We start from the raw sequence: 17,305 nt of genomic DNA, 5'->3' as shown, positions 1-17,305 counted from the left end.
CAATGATTTGGAGCAACAATGTGTGAAATCTGAATGCCTATTTGGAGCAAAGAATTGCTAATAACAATTCTATAAAATAATATATATGTGAAAATATAATCAAATGAAAATTGCTAATAACAATAATGGTTCTATGAAATAAACCACTAATGTCACTAGCAGTTTTATTAAATTAATAAAATGAACCACTAATAAAATTAGTTTAATGGTTTTTTTTTTTTTTTTTTTTTTTTTTTTTTTTGAAAGAACCCACAAATGGGACTAGACTGAAATATCAGAGCAAGCTACATCAATAATATGGAGTGAGATTACATAATTCCACACTCTTTGACCAATCTCCGGAGGTTGTAAGTGAGCCAACTCGTGTAGCACTCTATTCCTACCACGCTTAATAAAAGACCACTTAACACAATCAAACATTAAAGATACCTCTAGAATACCCTCTAAAATTAAATGAAAAGAGCTTGAACCTACTGACTTGTTTCTCAAAGCTTAGATGACAGCAAGGCAATCTCCTTCAACAATAATACTTCTCCATCCCAGGTCATACGCAAGTCCTATACCCCAAACGATAGCTATGGCTTCAGCTATTTTTGTCTCCCATAGCTTGACGACCTGCACAACAGAACAACCCTGCACCGAACCATTGTTATCACGCAAAACAGCCCCCAGACCAGTCCCTGCTCCCCTATAATACCAGCATCAACATTCACCTTTCCCCACCCCTAATTTATTTCGTGCATTCCAAATAGCCCACGCAAGCATAACCACATTGGCAATCTCTACATCATCAAGCTCAGCAAAGCAGCTTTCCCACCAATCTGAGACCACACGAGTTCAGGTTAGGAACAAACTCATAATTACTATATTGCCAGATATCATCAGTTAGTGTGCAATTTTTTGGCGCATGAATTGTGGTTTCCTCATTCTTGCCACAAACCGAACAAGTAGGATCATAGGTAGACGGGTAATTCTCCATTTCTCATTGTGAGGAACAAGTTTTGTTTTTCATGGGGTATGTGTCAAGATTTGGGACTCTCAGTCATGACACATACGCGGTCCCTACCAGTAAAAAACATCACATTATTTTCCAAAATGCCATAAGTGTTTCTCATAATGAGTAACTGGGGCTCCCTCGTAGGTAGACACTCCTGATTAATTCCACTTCGAGTGGGAAGAGCGATGTGACAAGCACGCCACTCAAAAATTTTTACACGAGGAAGGACCTGTAGCTGCCATATTTTCTTCCCTAGATCCACACAGAAGAAGGAGCATTTTCCTCTCTACACCATTCATCTTCAAAAATAGCCTGTAAGTTGACTGAGTATTCCCCGGACTTCTCTAAATCCCAGCAAATAGAATCCCGAGGGAAACGGCGACTAATAGGGATACTAAGAATTCGATCCCTTTCAGAAGGGAGAAATAACTTAGACACCAAATTTGATTTCCAGCAGCAATTGACAGGGTCAATAAGATCCCTGACCTTTAGCTCCTCATAGCCTTCCACTCGGGACGAAATAATTTTATGAGATTAAGTACTCGGCATCCAAGAATCCGACAATACTCGAATTGATTCACCATTACCCACACGCCACCTCAATCCTCTTCGAACCACCCATGGAGCTTCACAAATACCCCTCCACGTGTAACTCGGATTAGAACCCAATGAATGAAGTATTAGGGAATTACCGACTCTTGAGAAGCTTACCAAGCAGACTGTCCCTCCTCATCATTAACCTGCAAGAGGAAAGCCCAGTTAAACATTTTAAAATCTCGGAATCCCAAACCCCCTTCGGCTTTTGGCTTGCACAATTTCTTCTAACCCCACCAAAATTGACCCCACGTGTATCTTCCTTTCTCCTTGCTTTAAACCCCACCAAAATTGAGCTACAAGAGACCGCAACTCATCACAAAAAGAGGATGAAAATTTAAACACACTCATCGCGTAGGTAGGGAGTGATTAGGCCACTGTCTTTATCATAACCTCTCTACTCGCCTTAGATAAAACATCCCCTTCCAACCTTGGAGTTTCTTCCAAAGTTTTTCTTTCACCCCCTTCATAATCACTTTTTTAGACCTCCCAACTACCGTTGGCAACCTCAAATAGCGATCATGAATATCCACTTCCCTAACACCCATTTTTTGAGCCAACTCCGTTCTCCTAGCCCCCGAAATACCTTAATGAAGGAAATAGTAGTTTTGTCGAAAATTATTTTTTGACCCGACGATAATTCATAACTCTCAAGAACACTGAGAATAGCCTCCGCATTATGATCAGTTGCCTTTGAAAAAATAATATAATCATCTGCAAACAACAGGTCAGTAATCGACGGAGCCGTCAGGGTAATACGAGTACAATGAATACTACCTCTTTCCTAAAAACAATCTCTGCACATAAAACAGGTACGGGAAAATAGGATCACCATGACTGTTGGGTAAGGCCCAAATTTTATAAGCCCATTATTTTGGTCGAAGTATTATCCATATTCTAGAGGCTCTCGAAATAATATCCTACTTGAATTTCTAGAATATTATGGACACAAGAAATATGGAGAATTGAGGAAAAATCTAGAATTATTAAATCCCAATGAAAATTCTAGATTTATATGGAGAGTTTAAAAATATCAACCTATGTAGAAGATTCCACACAAATCTTCCAAGCTCCATCTACACCTATAAATATAGGTAAAGGGCATTCAAAACAACAACATAATACAAGAAGCCATACCAAACACAAGCCTTTCTACAAAAATATCCTCCCTCCTTGTAATATTCCACTACTATCATAATACTCCTTGTGAGTTTCTTATAGTGAGAGTTCTCTTGTAATATTTACCCTCAAGGATTCTTGTACTCTCCTACTTTCAAATAGTGGAATAAAAGTGCTCGTTGTTACATAAAATCGTGTGTTCATTTATATTAATTATCTTGCCAAATTATCAATTTAATTTATACTTCTCAATCAAACACATCTTCGCTTCCGTTGTGCACTCCTTAACCTTACAATGACAAATTTCCCTTTCTGGAGAGAATCCACCTTATAATGGGTGCTCATTATTAAGCACCGAGAAACTCACAGACCGAACACACTTCATAACACAGTTTCTCCAACTCTGATCAAAACCAAACATTTCCAAAACAGCTTCTAAAAAGTCCCATTTAATTATATCATATGCCTTCGACATATCAAATTTCATAGTCATAAAACCTACTTTATTCGGCAAATTTCTCATGTAGTGAAACAATTCAAAAGCCACAAAGATGTTATCAGTAATTAAGCGTCCCGTGATAAATGCACTCTGATTTACTAAGATAAACTTGTCAAGAAATAACTTCAGCCGATTAGCAAGCACTTTAGACACAACTTTATAAATCACATTACACAATGCAATCGGCCTAAAATCCGCTATATGATCAACCTTGCTTTTTTTTTCAGGATAAGGGAAATGAAAGTTTTATTCACATATGCAAGCATGGGAGCACCCCGAAGCATAGATAGAACAAGATTAAACACTGAATCCCCAACAATATGCCAATAGGATTGAAAGAATAAAGGACACATACCATCCGGCCCCGGAGCCTTAATCAGATGCATTGGATTTAGCGCCATCTCCATTTCCTTTTTTTTATACTCGGTCCTCAAAGATGTGTTCATATCATGGTAACTCTCACTTGGAACTGCTGCAATGCTTCATTGATGAGAGGCGGGTTTGACGTACTGAACAGACCACGAAAATAGTCAACAACGACTTTTCACACGACATCATCCGCGGAGTGAACTACCTCGTCATTATCTTTAAGGCTCAAGATTGAATTTTTTTCTTTTGCGATTAGATGCACGCTGGTGAAAAAACCTGGTGTTTTTATCGCCTTCTAAGAGCCAGAAGACACGAGAGCGCTACTTCCAATGTATTTCTTCGTGGTGGACAAGCCCTGCTATATCTCGAATCGAACCACGATAGTATTCCAGCTTTGCCGCAGAGAGACCTCCAATGTTCAGTTATTTCAATATTTTCCTTTTTTTTTTCTAAGTTCGCGGAAAATTTCCGGCCTTGAACTTTTAGTACTCCATTCTTTAAGATCTCCAGCTAGCACACAAAGCTAACTTTGCCTCCACATCCACACCCCCAATCCAAGCATTCTCAATAACCGATTCACAACTATCATCAGATTGCCAAACTTGCTCAAATCTAAATGGTTTATCTTTCAATCCCTCTTGAACACGATTCCACAAAACAAGTTTTATTAGAGCATGATCCGACCATTCACGATCAATATGAACAATATTTCAGTCAGGCAATAAAGTTATCCACTCCTCCACCGCCATAGCCCTATCAAGCCTACATTGGATATTTTCATGCTCATCTCTTCCATTATCATATGTAAATTCATAACTTGTAATTGCATAACCTGTAAGAAGAGAGGGGACATCGAGATACCAGGTAATGTCAAGCAAATTCAAGCGGTGGTTGCAAGATGTCGAGATCTGATAGGTACACAGTGTGGTATGCAGTTGGCGTGAATTGAAGAAGAACTCGTCAAATTGAAGAGGAAGAAGAATTTTAATTTGCACAAAAACGAAATCGAGGAGATAGAGAGGACTCAAACATTTTACAGGTTGGAGATCGGAGATCGTAAAGCGGAGGAATTTCGGCAACTCATATCTACCGTTAATCGAAAAAAGGTAAGTTTAAATTTGAATTTGGGGTTGAAGTGTTGTAGATCTGATTAGGGTTTAGGTGATTTGTCTGTTCGAACATGGTTTAATTTTCAGAAATGTCAGATAATTTGCAAATAATGAAGTGAACTACTGAATTACGAAAGTGTTGTAGTAAATTTGATGAACTGGTTAGTCTAATATTTTTACTGTTTACTACTTGTGGAAATCGTTTGTTTACCTAACGGACATCCCATGTAACTTAACATACTTGCCACCTCACACTTCCCCACCTTTGTCCAGTCAACAGGACCAAAATGCAAAAAGTTGGAATAAATTTCCAAAATGTCACTAGAGAAACAATTCTTGTTTCTCATAAAGAATAACTGGGCATCGCTCCTTCTCTACCCCTTTTGCCACTATTCACATCATTATCAACCTCCAAACGACTACCTCCAGTCACCCCTTTACCCTTCATACCAACCTTCTTCCCTTTCTTTCCTGCCTTCTTGACAGACTTGTTGCCCACTAAATTCAAAACAGAGAGAGCGTGGCAGCAAATCACTCTCTAGTGGACATAAAAACATATTATTGCTTACATGAACAAGTCCACAATCAATTCTTGTTTCTTAAGGTTAGTATATTTTGAAAAAATGGAGCATTGATACATTAACAAGCCAAAGCCAAAATATTTAAACTTATAAAATGAGATAATAAAAAATTATGGCTCTGAACTAACTACATCAAATGAGAAAAAGGCTAGTTGAAGGTCTCTAACTACATCAAATGAGAAAAAGGCTAGTTGAAGGTCTCTAACTACAATGTTGTAGTGTAGAACTAGAAGAGCAAAAAGTGTTGAGAGAAATTCTCTTCACCTTTTTTTAAAAAAAAAAATAGAAAATTTGTCAAAAACAATCTTTTAAAGTGATCATTTTATCAAAAACAACCTTATAAATTTTTTTTTGTTACTTCAGACCTGATTACAAAATTTATTTGTCAAAGACAACCTAAATCTACTTTTCGGCGTTGACCCTCTGATTTCCGGCATTGACCATAGTGTGCTTGTCACATGACCTCTTATTATTCTAAATGTACCCATTTTCCTTCCAAATCACTCACATAAAACCCCTGTTCTTTAACTCCCTCAATTTGGAGACAAAAATTAGTGTTCGTCATTCACTTTCCAACTCATCTCTGCAGTTACAAGCTCCATTAATGAAGACTTCCCAAATACTATAACAATTTATTGATGCAAGTATTTAATACAAACTTTCCTCTTTTATAGTTTTTTTTTTTTTTTTTTTTTTTTTTTTTTTTTTTTTTTTTTATGGTTTCTGCCATGGCTAAAAACAAAGGGAAGAGGAAACTTGCATCATCGTCTAGGAGGTTCAGGGAGACCACAAAGCACATTTGAATATTTTATATCCTTCAAATAAACCATGGCTACTGCATAATTGATAAATCGCTCGTCAATTAAATCGATTTGAAAAGATTTGGGAAAAAAACCCTAATTTTCAATAATACCCAATTTTCAAAATAATTTCTATACATTAAAGAAGGAGAAGCACAATTATACCAAGTTTGAAATTGAGGAATTACTTGGTTGAAAACTTTAAATTGCATAAACAATTAGTTTTTGTTGGTAATTAATCCTCGAAACTTTGTTGAAGACAAAGGATGAAATTGAGGAAATGAGAGATCAGGACTTTTTAAGTAGGAATTTTGAGGGGAAAGGAGTGAAATTAGCAAAAGTAAGGGTCACGTGACAAGCACACTATGGTCAATGCCGAAAATCAGAGGGTCAACGCCAGAAAGTAGGTTTAGGTTGTCTTTGACAAATAAATTTTGTAATAAGGACTGAAGTAACAAAAATTTTTTATAAGGTTGTTTTTGATAAAGTGGTCACGTTAAAGGGTGAAGATTTAATGTTCAAATAAAATCAAAACTAAGAAGCTCATTGATGCTTAACAAGCCAAAAACAATAATTAATTAATTACAATATTTCTAACTTTGCTTCGAATTTCTCTTTCATCCTCAAATTCATTCATAGGGGAAATTATGGATTTTGAATAAACTAATGTTTAATTGAAGTTAATTCTCTCAAATTCAATTGATGTTGAATCAAAATTAATTCAATAATCAAATTTGCATCGAACAAACACTAGGAAGCCATATACACGGAAAGTCCCTTATTCACCATCATAACATACGTGCACATACATACCAATGATAGATACTCACTCAATATGGGTGTTGTTAAACGTCGTTCGCAAATTACAAGTTGACGCTCGCATTTTTTACTTGAATATCCTAATCTGCCCCTCGTATATAAATACTCGGGAAACTCACTTCCGAAACTCACAAGTCATTTCACAACCCACACACACTCTCTCTCTAAAATTTTCTCACTAAAAAAAAAAAGTCAGAAATTTTTTTAAAAAAAAATCAAGAATTTTTTTTCAAAAAAAACCCCAAACTTTGAAAATCAAACAAAGAACAACGAACACCACCAATCAAAGGTTGAATCCGGATATGGCGGATCGACGACGCATTAGGCTGACATACGGTGGTCGTGGGGGCGGCGTTAGTGGCGGCGAGCAGGTTGGTTGTTGTTTAATTGTTTCTGATTTTGAAAAAAAAATTTCGTAAAACACAGACTTCCGCCTGAAAAATCCAAAAGTCTGAGAATTTCAGGCGGAAGTACCACATCCGCTTGAAATTTCCAGAAGTTTTCCCAGACTTCCGGATTTTCCAAGCGGAAGTCTGGGTTTTCTGATTTTTTTTTTGTTTGTCGATTTGTTTTTTTTTTTTTTTTTTTTCATATTTTTCGATTAATATATTTTTTTTTATTATTTTTGAGTAATATAATTTTATTTATTTTATTGTTATTGTTTTGTATATATTTTTTTTTATTAATTTCGGATTTTTTTTTTCGCGTGATTATTGATATGTAATTTTTGTTTTGAGTAATATAATTTTAATTGTTTTTATTGTTATTGTTATGTGTAATTGTTATGTATTATGGTTTTTATTAATTTTGGAATTTTTTTTCCGAGTGATTATTGATATGTTTTTTTTTTACTAATATAATTATATTGTTTTTGTTGTTATTGTTATGTATTTTTGTTATGTAATTTTTTCGTGATTAAAATTTTATAAAAAATTGATTGAAATTATTATTGTTGTTGTTATTACCATTATTATTATTGTTGTTGTTGTTGTTGTTGTTGTTGTGTTGTAATGTTGCCAATTTCGTGGTTTATTATTGTTTTGATTTGGTTTATTGTTATTGTTGTCAAATAATTATTAGTTATTATTGATCCTTGGTAATGTTGTTATTATTGTTTACTTGATTTGGTTTATTATAGTTTTGAAATGATATTTTTGAATTTGAATATTAGTGATTCAACTTTGATATCATAGTTGTGTGTGTAAATAATAATGAAATCTGATTTTGTACTTATTTAATGCAGATTGAGGGTTCGAGTGCTTGACATGCAAGATCAAGACGTTTGAATGCATTAGTTAGGAGGGAGTTAGGTGGTGCAGGACCTTCGGAGGCACCGTTTCATCATGAGCAGCAGTACAGGTCTGTTGGTACATGGTCGGGGGAGCATCAGTCAGATGGGAGCGCCCCCATGTACTCGTCGGGTAGAGTGCCTTCATCTGACGATGAGGACGATGAGCGAGCTAGTCATGCTGATCGAGATTCAGAGTACGACCCTCAGGATTATCGTACCGTGTATAGGGCTCAGCATGGGGGATTTGTTGATAGTAGTGAGCTAGGTCAACCTTCTACCAGCTCATCAGAGACATGGTTAGTACAGGAGCCGATGTCAGGTGGGCCTAAGGATGGTACTGTTATTCCTAGTTTTGGGGGTCACGTGGCTGCATATATATGGGGTGGGCAGGAGCGAAATGTTCTGCGGTGTTTGAGTAGGACACAGTTGTGTTCTGAATTGGGTAACTGGCGAGGTCGTCTGGCGCAGGAGCACCTGGAACTGATTGATGGCAGTGGTCTATCTCACTTACCCGGGATCATTTTCAGGCGATTTGACTGGCCCTTGATTTCTGCTTTTGTTGAGAGATGGCAGCCAGACACGAACACGTTTCACATGCCATTTGGAGAGATCACGATCATGCTGCATGATGTGTATCATATTCTAGGGCTTTGTGTTGATGGTTTCATGGTTTCCACTACTCCTAGCACGAACGTTTTACGGGACACGTGCTCGATTACCATGGATATGACTGCGGAAGAGTTGAATGAGAAGTGTGGTACTAAAACCGTATGGCAGGGTAGTGGGGTGCTGACTGAGAGGATAATGGAGTTGACCTTGGAGGCGCAAAGGCCCTTCAGGGTCCATTACAGGGCGTACTTGTGGTTAGTACTTGGCGGATGTTTGTTTTTTGACAAGGGTGGAAACCGTACTCATCCTTCCTTCCTCAACGAGCTTTTTATTGAGGATGTTCAGATTAGTGAGTACTCCTGGGGTTCTGCTGTGCTAGCATATATGTATCGGCAGTTGGGTACATCATCACGAAAAGATGCTGATTCTATCGCCGGTTGTCTTACGCTTTTGCAGGCGTAGATCTACGAGTACTTTCCGTGTTTTCGGACTCAGTAGGGGACCTTGACCAGAGAGCTTAATGTTCCTCGTGCGTCTGCTTGGGATGTTGGATCGGGGTGCCCCAACAAGAGCATGGAGCGCCTCCTCGCTTTTCGTGCTAGGTTAGATCATCTGATTGACAATGAGGTTAACTGGCTACCGTACGGAGTTGATCCAGCACGACGCGTGCCTACCACTCTATTCATTGGCTGCATCCAGTACCGTAGCATCATTGAGCCATATATGCCTGATCGAGTGGTTCGACAACTTGGATACGTCCAGGGCATTCCACAAGCCGTCATCAGGTCTGAGAAGGCAAAGAGACCGACGAACTTGAAGATGTATCGAGTAGACTTTCCGCCAGAGATGACATCTCCGATGTGGACTCGGTCTGTCCCTGGTGCGTCTTTCAGTGTGGTGTTAGCTCCCCTCAGCAGACTTGGTGGTGGTGCTCCTACAATCGATCCTGGTTACAGGCAGTGGCTGTTACGATTTTCTCATCCTCGTGTTTCTCCAGTTGCGTCATCACATGGGAGTCGCGCACTGCCAGAGAGAACTAACACGAATTACGTAAGTACTTGTGTTTTTTGGTACTATAATTATCACTACAAATACTTGTAATTTGTTTAATATGTTGTTTTTTTAATTGCAGTGGATGGGTCGGTCCATGGAGGTTATCAACAGGACACTGGAGGAGAATTCGAGCTTGTTGCGTGATACAAGAGCAATGGCTGAGGCACTACGAAATGATTGGAGGGTGATGATGGGGTTGTGAATTCCCTGTTTATTAGTTTTTTTTGGGTTGTACGCATTTCGTTTATTTACTCTACATTCGGCATGTATTTTAAGAATTGGACTATTGTTTTTGTGTGGTTTTAGTTGAAACTTTGTTTAATTTAAAATTTTTATTTACACTTTACATATTTACACTTTACATATCTACAACTGTTCAAAATAAATGAATGTACATAAATGCGTTCATTATCTAATTAACGCATCCCACATGTTCCTTCTAGTTGCTTAACGCTGATCCAAACCGTCAACACTTGGCTCGTGGTTCTCGGTCCACCAACCTGCAAGCGGGGGGAAGAGGTGAATCTGGTGCAAGGTCAATACAGATAAAATGTGAGCCCCCAACTGTAGCGATCACAAACTCTCGTTCAGGTGTAGTGACCCCTCTTCGTGCCCGTAACGGCAAAATCGTGAGGCATGCGTAGTAGCAGGTTGGTATGGTGCCAACACCAAGAATAATAACCATTGCGTTGAACCAATTAGAAATAGGAAATAAATCTTGAATTGTAGCCATCCAGTGACGGGAATCAACCACCTCACCGCTCCATCTTATTCGCTCCACATTGATCCCAAGTCTTCCAAGCCCATAAATCCTCTCGTACAGGGCTGGATAACCAAGGATCTCATTTGCTATTGTTTCTCGAGCGTCACACCATCGTCCTTGATCACCGAAGAAGAACTCGGCCACACAACGAAAGTCGCAGTTACCATCGCCGATGACATCCTTCCATCCTGTAATGTAAGGTAACATCGATCCTGGAAGCATGTGTCGATAACGACTTTGCCTAATGTCACATGGATCTTCTGCACAAATTTAGGGTTCAGTTATTAGTACAGTAAATAATGAAATACGTGAAAGTCACAGTAGTCAATCTTACCTGTTTGGCGTGCACCACGTGCAGTGTTCTAGCGGTTCACATGTTCAAAATAACAAGGATCACGTCTTGTATCATTGTTTCTTCGTCGACTACGAACCTGGTGGTTTACAGCAGGATCTCCGAGGTCAGAATGATCCGGATGCAGTTCTTCTTCAATGATGCGAGATACGTTTCGAAGAACAGCAGGATCACTACCGATTACCTTATCCATCATAAAACGAAAATATGCGGCGTCCTCGGCCGATTCATTACCGAACACCGGTCCATCATCACCATCACCGATAACCAAGGTCTTCCAGAACGGGTGAATTTGCCTGATATACAAGCCTGTCCCTACAGCTAGAGAGTCATGTGTCTGGCAAGCACAGGGCAAACCGTAGGTCACACGCATTGCACATCCACAACACTCATACACCTGATAGCTCAACTCCCTCACCCTTTTTGTTTCGTCATCGAGAACCTTCAAACAATGCTGAGACACCTTGTCGTTAATACGTGATAGTGGCAATTGTCGGTACTTCTGACCTATCTTCGACCTAGAAGCCACCAAACCATTACAAATTGCGATGATCTGATTACCAATAGGATTTTTGGCCTTTTAAATATAATTAAGAAATATAATTTTGTTTAATTAAAATATCCAAAATATCTATACATAATTCGGTTTTTATTAAAATAAAATAAATGGATAATAAATCTTATCCAAAATCCAAAATAATAATTGAGTTTTGAAAATGTTTTTGGCATCAAAATTAAATATCATTTTGGTTCCAAAATTCAAAAAGAAAATAATTTACTAAAATGCCCTTTTTAGAAAATAATAATTAATTAATTAATTGAAAATACGTCTCAAAAACATGGGGTACTACAGCGAGTTTCCATGACGAATGAATATAATGCTCTCACTCGTAATCTTACTTGGAAACTTGTTCCGCCTTCCTGTACTCAAAATTAGGTTGGTTGTAAATGGGTGTATCGTATTAAATATAAGTCGGATGGATCAATTGACCGCTACAAAGCTCGTCTTTTAGCTAAGGGGTTTCATCAACGGCCTGGTATAGACTACTCTGAGACATTCAGTCCCGTCATTAAACCCACTACAGTTCGGCTCATGCTATCTCTAGCCGTTACAAACGGTTGGACTATTTGGCAACTCGACATTAACAATGCATTCCTTCAAGGCTCTTTAAAGGAAGATGTATATATGTCACAACCACCCATCTTTCTAGACAAGGATAATCCCTCTCATGTTTGCAAACTTCAAAAAGCAATATATGGTCTAAAACAAGCAACACGGGCTTGGTATCAAGAGTTTCGTGCTTTCCTCTTGTCTTATGGGTTTTTCAACTCTGCTACTGACCCCTCTTTGTTTATGTACCGTCAAAATGGTATAACCTTTTATCTCTTTGTTTATGTGGATGACATAATCATCACGGGACCCTCTACTTCAGCACTACAGGTCTTTATTGATCGTTTGGCAGCAAGCTCTCACTAAAAGGCCTTGGTAACTTGTCATACTTTCTTGGTGTTAAGGTGCTCCTTCTGTAATACATTGGAAATTTCCTTCCTTAAAAATACTCCTTTTACTCTAAATAAAACCCTTTTTAGGAAATAACCAAAATATTACCGCCACCGTGATAACGGCTAAGACAAATTTTCAAAGTCTCACAACGGAATTCTAAAAACAAAAACCAATTTTAAAATAAAGTTTGAGTTCACAACCTCAAAACAAAAGTAAAATAAAACATTTACAAGTTGGAACCAATTCAAACATGACCCTTCTTAAAAACCAATTAAAAACAAACATAATAATGTAAGTCCATAAACAATAACCAATAATTCAAAAAAATATTAAACGAAGAAACATAACAAGTAACTCTCTGCCCTCTATCCCATCATGCTCTTCATGCTTCAAGTACCTGCTACTTCCTATTTATTCAACCCTCTACTCACCATATAAATAGGTCATAGTAAGGCCAATTCGAAGGAAAGCCAAACACAAACATAAGAGTACGAATCAGCAAAGCTGAGTACATATGCACCACACTAACATGAATATCCTAGCATCCAAAATACAAACACTAATTAAAACATGCTTGCCACACAATCACAAGTCAATTTACCTTTGACTCATAACTAGTAATATTAATTATTAATATTAATTTTGGATTACGCATCGAACGGTTTTCCTTCCTTGAAAATAACCCATTTAATTAACTATTGAGCTTCCAATCAGGGGGATACTCCAATTGGCACCTATTATGTCACCTTGTGACGGAATTCCAGCGCATTAATAATAGAAGAAAGTACAACATCCTGTACCCCTGTAGAAGCTATGGTTAAAATATAAAACCCCATAACTTCCCCCATATGTTTATACTTAAGGTATATATGTTCCAAGAGTTTTGGTGTGTATCTTCTTATACTTTACGTGATTTTACCGATTTAACATGTGATGACTCAAACCAATTAATCAAGAACAAACATAATAATAATCAATGCATACTTCCAATTCATTCTTGAATTAATTAGTGAGCACATACTATTTATTTTAATTAAGGTTCCTTGCCTAGTTTTGTGCGCAAAATTGCACGATTACTACCTTGGTGCATAAAATGCACTACTAAACTTTCTTGACTCAAACTTAACTTACATGAGCGAGTAAATAAATAAACTAACTTCTTGACTCAACACCAATAATAAATGGGTGAGAAATAAATTCATGAATCATGCTTAATAATTCTAACTTTAGCTCTTTAATTCATATATAAGCCTTGCTTATTAAATACATGCCTTCTTGATTCTTGAAAATAAAACATACTTCCAGGATTCATACATATTCAACTTGTGTCATGCCTCAAATAATATATTCACATGTTTGCATAACAATTCATGCTCAACCAACATCAATTCCAAGCATATAATCAACCAAACATGCTACTAATTCATCACTTACTTCATACTTTACAAATCCTAGCATGATACTACGCATACACAATTATTCTTGTGCACATATGTACCTTGAAAAATGCTTAAACTCGGCCACACTTGCTAGAAATCACCTAGCTCGAAGTTTCCTACAAATAAGAATACATAACTATAATTAATCTATTATTTTCACAAATTTTCAGCAACTATAATACTCTTTAAAACTTACTAATTAACCCAATTTAATGATATAAAGGCCATAAAACCTTTTCTTTAAGTGAGTACTTCAAATCCATTCAAAAAGACTTAATTTTTATGACTTAAATAAAATTCCAGCATACTTATTAAATATAAAACATCACTAATAGACTAAGAAATCATATTTAAATCATTAAACCCTTTCTCCCTTTTATGGGTAATCAAACCCTAACTCAATAATAAAAAGTAGTGTGCATAGATAAATTTCAGCATTAATTTGAGGGTTTTAAACTCAACAAAACATGTTTAAACCATTAGTTAAACAATAACAAGAACCTAGGATCAAACCCTAACCATAAGCATTAAATTCCCAAACTCTAGGGTTTGTAAATTGGGGTTTTTGATTGAATAAAAATCTGAAAATTATATAAATAATTTAACAATACCAAATACCCAAAATCAATACCAAAACATAATCAAAATCATGCTTTAAATAAATAAAAACAATACAATTAAATTAGGAAGAGAAAAAAAGTTTTTTTTTTTTTTTAACACAACCAAACGCAAAAACCAAAGGAGAGAGAGAGAAGGATGGGTGCACGGCTACTGCCGGTGCTGGCGCCGCTTGCCGGTGTCTCGCCGGTGGTGATGGTGGTGCCGGTGGTCGGCGTGCGTGAGGGGGAAGAGAAGAGAGAGAGGCGTGGGAAAGGAGAGGGAAAAAGAGAGGAAAAATAAGGAGAAAAAGGAGAGAGAAAATAAAGAGAAAACTTTCGAGATTTTTTTGTAAAATCTGACAATAATGATTTTAGAGTGAAAAATCTTGAGGTTTTGAAGTATTTATACTCCCCTTTTAAAACAAAAACTCGTAATTACAAAACTGTCATTACTAAATCTTACTCCCCCTTAACTTCTCCCTTTGGGACTAACTTGTTGGGGTCTTAAGTGTCCTCAATTTCCCAACAAGTTGATCTAACTATTTAAATAAAGATGACCCAATTCAAAACACTTTTATTGCCTCATTTAATGACCCATATTATTTTATGCACACTTACATAATATTTAAATAATTAATTTCTTTTAAAATGAAATGAATCATTTTAATTTATAAAAATAAATAAAATAAATAATTTATATATATATATATAAAATTATTATAAAATATTATTAAAATACGGAGTATTACACCCTCACCCAAAGGGTCTGCTCTTAAGCCAACAGAGATGTATAGAGTATTTACTTGGGAAAGCAAATATGGTTGATGCCAAGTCAGTTCCTACACCAATGGTGACTCACCCTCCCCCCCCCCCCCCCCCCCAACTCAATATAGCTGATGGCACACCACTTCAATCACATAATGAGTATAGAACATTGGTTGGGAGTTTGCAATATTTATCGTAAACTCGATTAGATCGATGTTGCTTTTGCTGTTAATAGACTGTCGCAATACATGCACAAACCCACAAACTTGCATTGGGTAGCTCTTAAGAAACTACTTCGTTACCTAAAGGGAACATCACATCATGGAATTACTCTTCACCGTGACTCCCCTTTGAGACTACATGCATATACGAATGCCGATTGGGCAGGAGATCGTGATTCTTATGTCTCAACAAAGGGTTATATTATCTACCTTGGTCGCAATCCTCTATCTTGGAGTTCGAAGAAGCAACAAGGGCTTGCCCGTTCCTCTACCAAAGCTGAGTTTCAAGTCGTAGCTTCAACTACAGCAGAAATCCTTTGGATCCAATCCGTGCTTTCGAAGCTTGACATTCGCTTGCTCTATACACCGAGTATCTATTGTGACAATCTGAGTGCAACTCACTACTCGGCTAACCCAGTGTTTTATTTACGAATGAAACACCTAGCACTAGTGTTTCACTTTATGCGCGAAACGGTCCAGCTTGACACACTACATGTCCAACACATTTCTGGTTCAGACCAGCTTGCTAATGCTCTCAATAAGCTGCTTGACAAGACAAGGTTTCATGACTTATTTGTCAAGATTGGCCTCACTTCAAAGCCGTCCATCTTGCGCGGGAGTATTGAAGTATAACAGCCGTAAATAATTATCCTCATAATTATTTACTTATGATAACTTTTATACAGCCAACTTTAGTCAGCTTTCTTATCTCCTAGCATACTTATTACTTAACTATTTATATTTTGTAATTATCTTTAGATAGGTTGTTCTCTTGTAAAGTCTATTTAAAGGCTCATTTTGGTTGATAGAAAATAATCTTGAAAAACATTCTCTTGTTCTTATTCATATAACTCTAACCCCTTAATGAGTAACTTTTAATTTTTTTACACTATTATTATAAAGGAAAATAGGATAGTAGATAATGATAATTTTTGTCATTATTAGAAAATTTTGATTTTTAACACCACAAAAAGTTCGAATGTGTTTTTTTAAACACTACAAAAAAATAAAAACAAAAAACTTTTACTTAAACACCATAAAAAGTTTAAATGTTGGATTTTACTGTTGCATGCAGTTCATTCCAAAAGAAGATAACAGTGTTGCACATCATGGCGCAAACTACGCAATGGCTTTAGCCTTAAACTCCAAAGATACGCAACTGCTCTTCATCAGTTGGTAGGTCCTTGAATAGGTTTGTTTTTTGTAAGAATGTAATGAATTAATATTATTATTGAAATAAATTAATTAATAAGGTATGAAAATTATAAAAAAAAAAATTACATACTAAAATTATTAATAGCGTGAAATTAATTATAAATTAACAAATTACGTGAAACACGTATGTATTATGTTACACATATATAATTATGTATATTGATACATTACTCAAAATTTGCATATTATAATTTTCATATCAAATAATTTATTGTTAAATAAATTGTTATTCTTAATAAGAATTTTTTTTATAAAAAAAAAATGGGTTAATAGACTAGTTACTTTAAATTCAAATTCGCCCCATAAGGTGAAATCATTTCATTTTTTTTATGGAACAACACTTAATTGCTTTTATATACGTGTTAAAATCTCACTTAACAAACGTTGGGTGTTTAATGAAGTCATCCTGCTTTTCTTAGTCAACTTAGCATAACGTTGTAATTTATCGTGAAACACAACACATTTGGTCCACGTCTCGGCAAATTTTTGTTATCTTTACTAAAATATTAGTCGATATTGATCAACATTTGTTCTGCTTTCACGTGTTGAACCAGATCAACGAATGATTCTTCATTTGTAAGATCCAAATCACTATTCAATACCTCTT

General features: G+C 36.5%; 1 protein-coding gene across 1 annotated transcript; it reads left to right on the top strand.

The window, feature by feature from the left end:
• Nucleotides 1-8,295: 8,295 nt before the first annotated feature.
• LOC110721388 (protein MAIN-LIKE 1-like) lies at nt 8,296-9,249 on the top strand. Its single transcript, XM_021900523.1, has one exon. The coding sequence runs from the start codon at nt 8,296-8,298 to the stop codon at nt 9,247-9,249; it is 954 nt and encodes a 317-aa protein (XP_021756215.1).
• The last annotated feature ends 8,056 nt before the right edge of the window (nt 9,250-17,305 follow it).

Source organism: Chenopodium quinoa, unplaced genomic scaffold (assembly GCF_001683475.1).
Source record: "Chenopodium quinoa cultivar QQ74 unplaced genomic scaffold, ASM168347v1, whole genome shotgun sequence".
In the NCBI taxonomy this organism is placed as follows: Eukaryota; Viridiplantae; Streptophyta; class Magnoliopsida; order Caryophyllales; family Amaranthaceae; genus Chenopodium; species Chenopodium quinoa.
This window is presented reverse-complemented; position numbering and strand designations above follow the sequence as displayed.

Bases quoted from the DNA above. Each gene is read 5' to 3' on its own strand.
- LOC110721388 (XM_021900523.1), top strand. From the start codon at position 8,296: ATGTACTCGTCGGGTAGAGTGCCTTCATCTGACGATGAGGACGATGAG.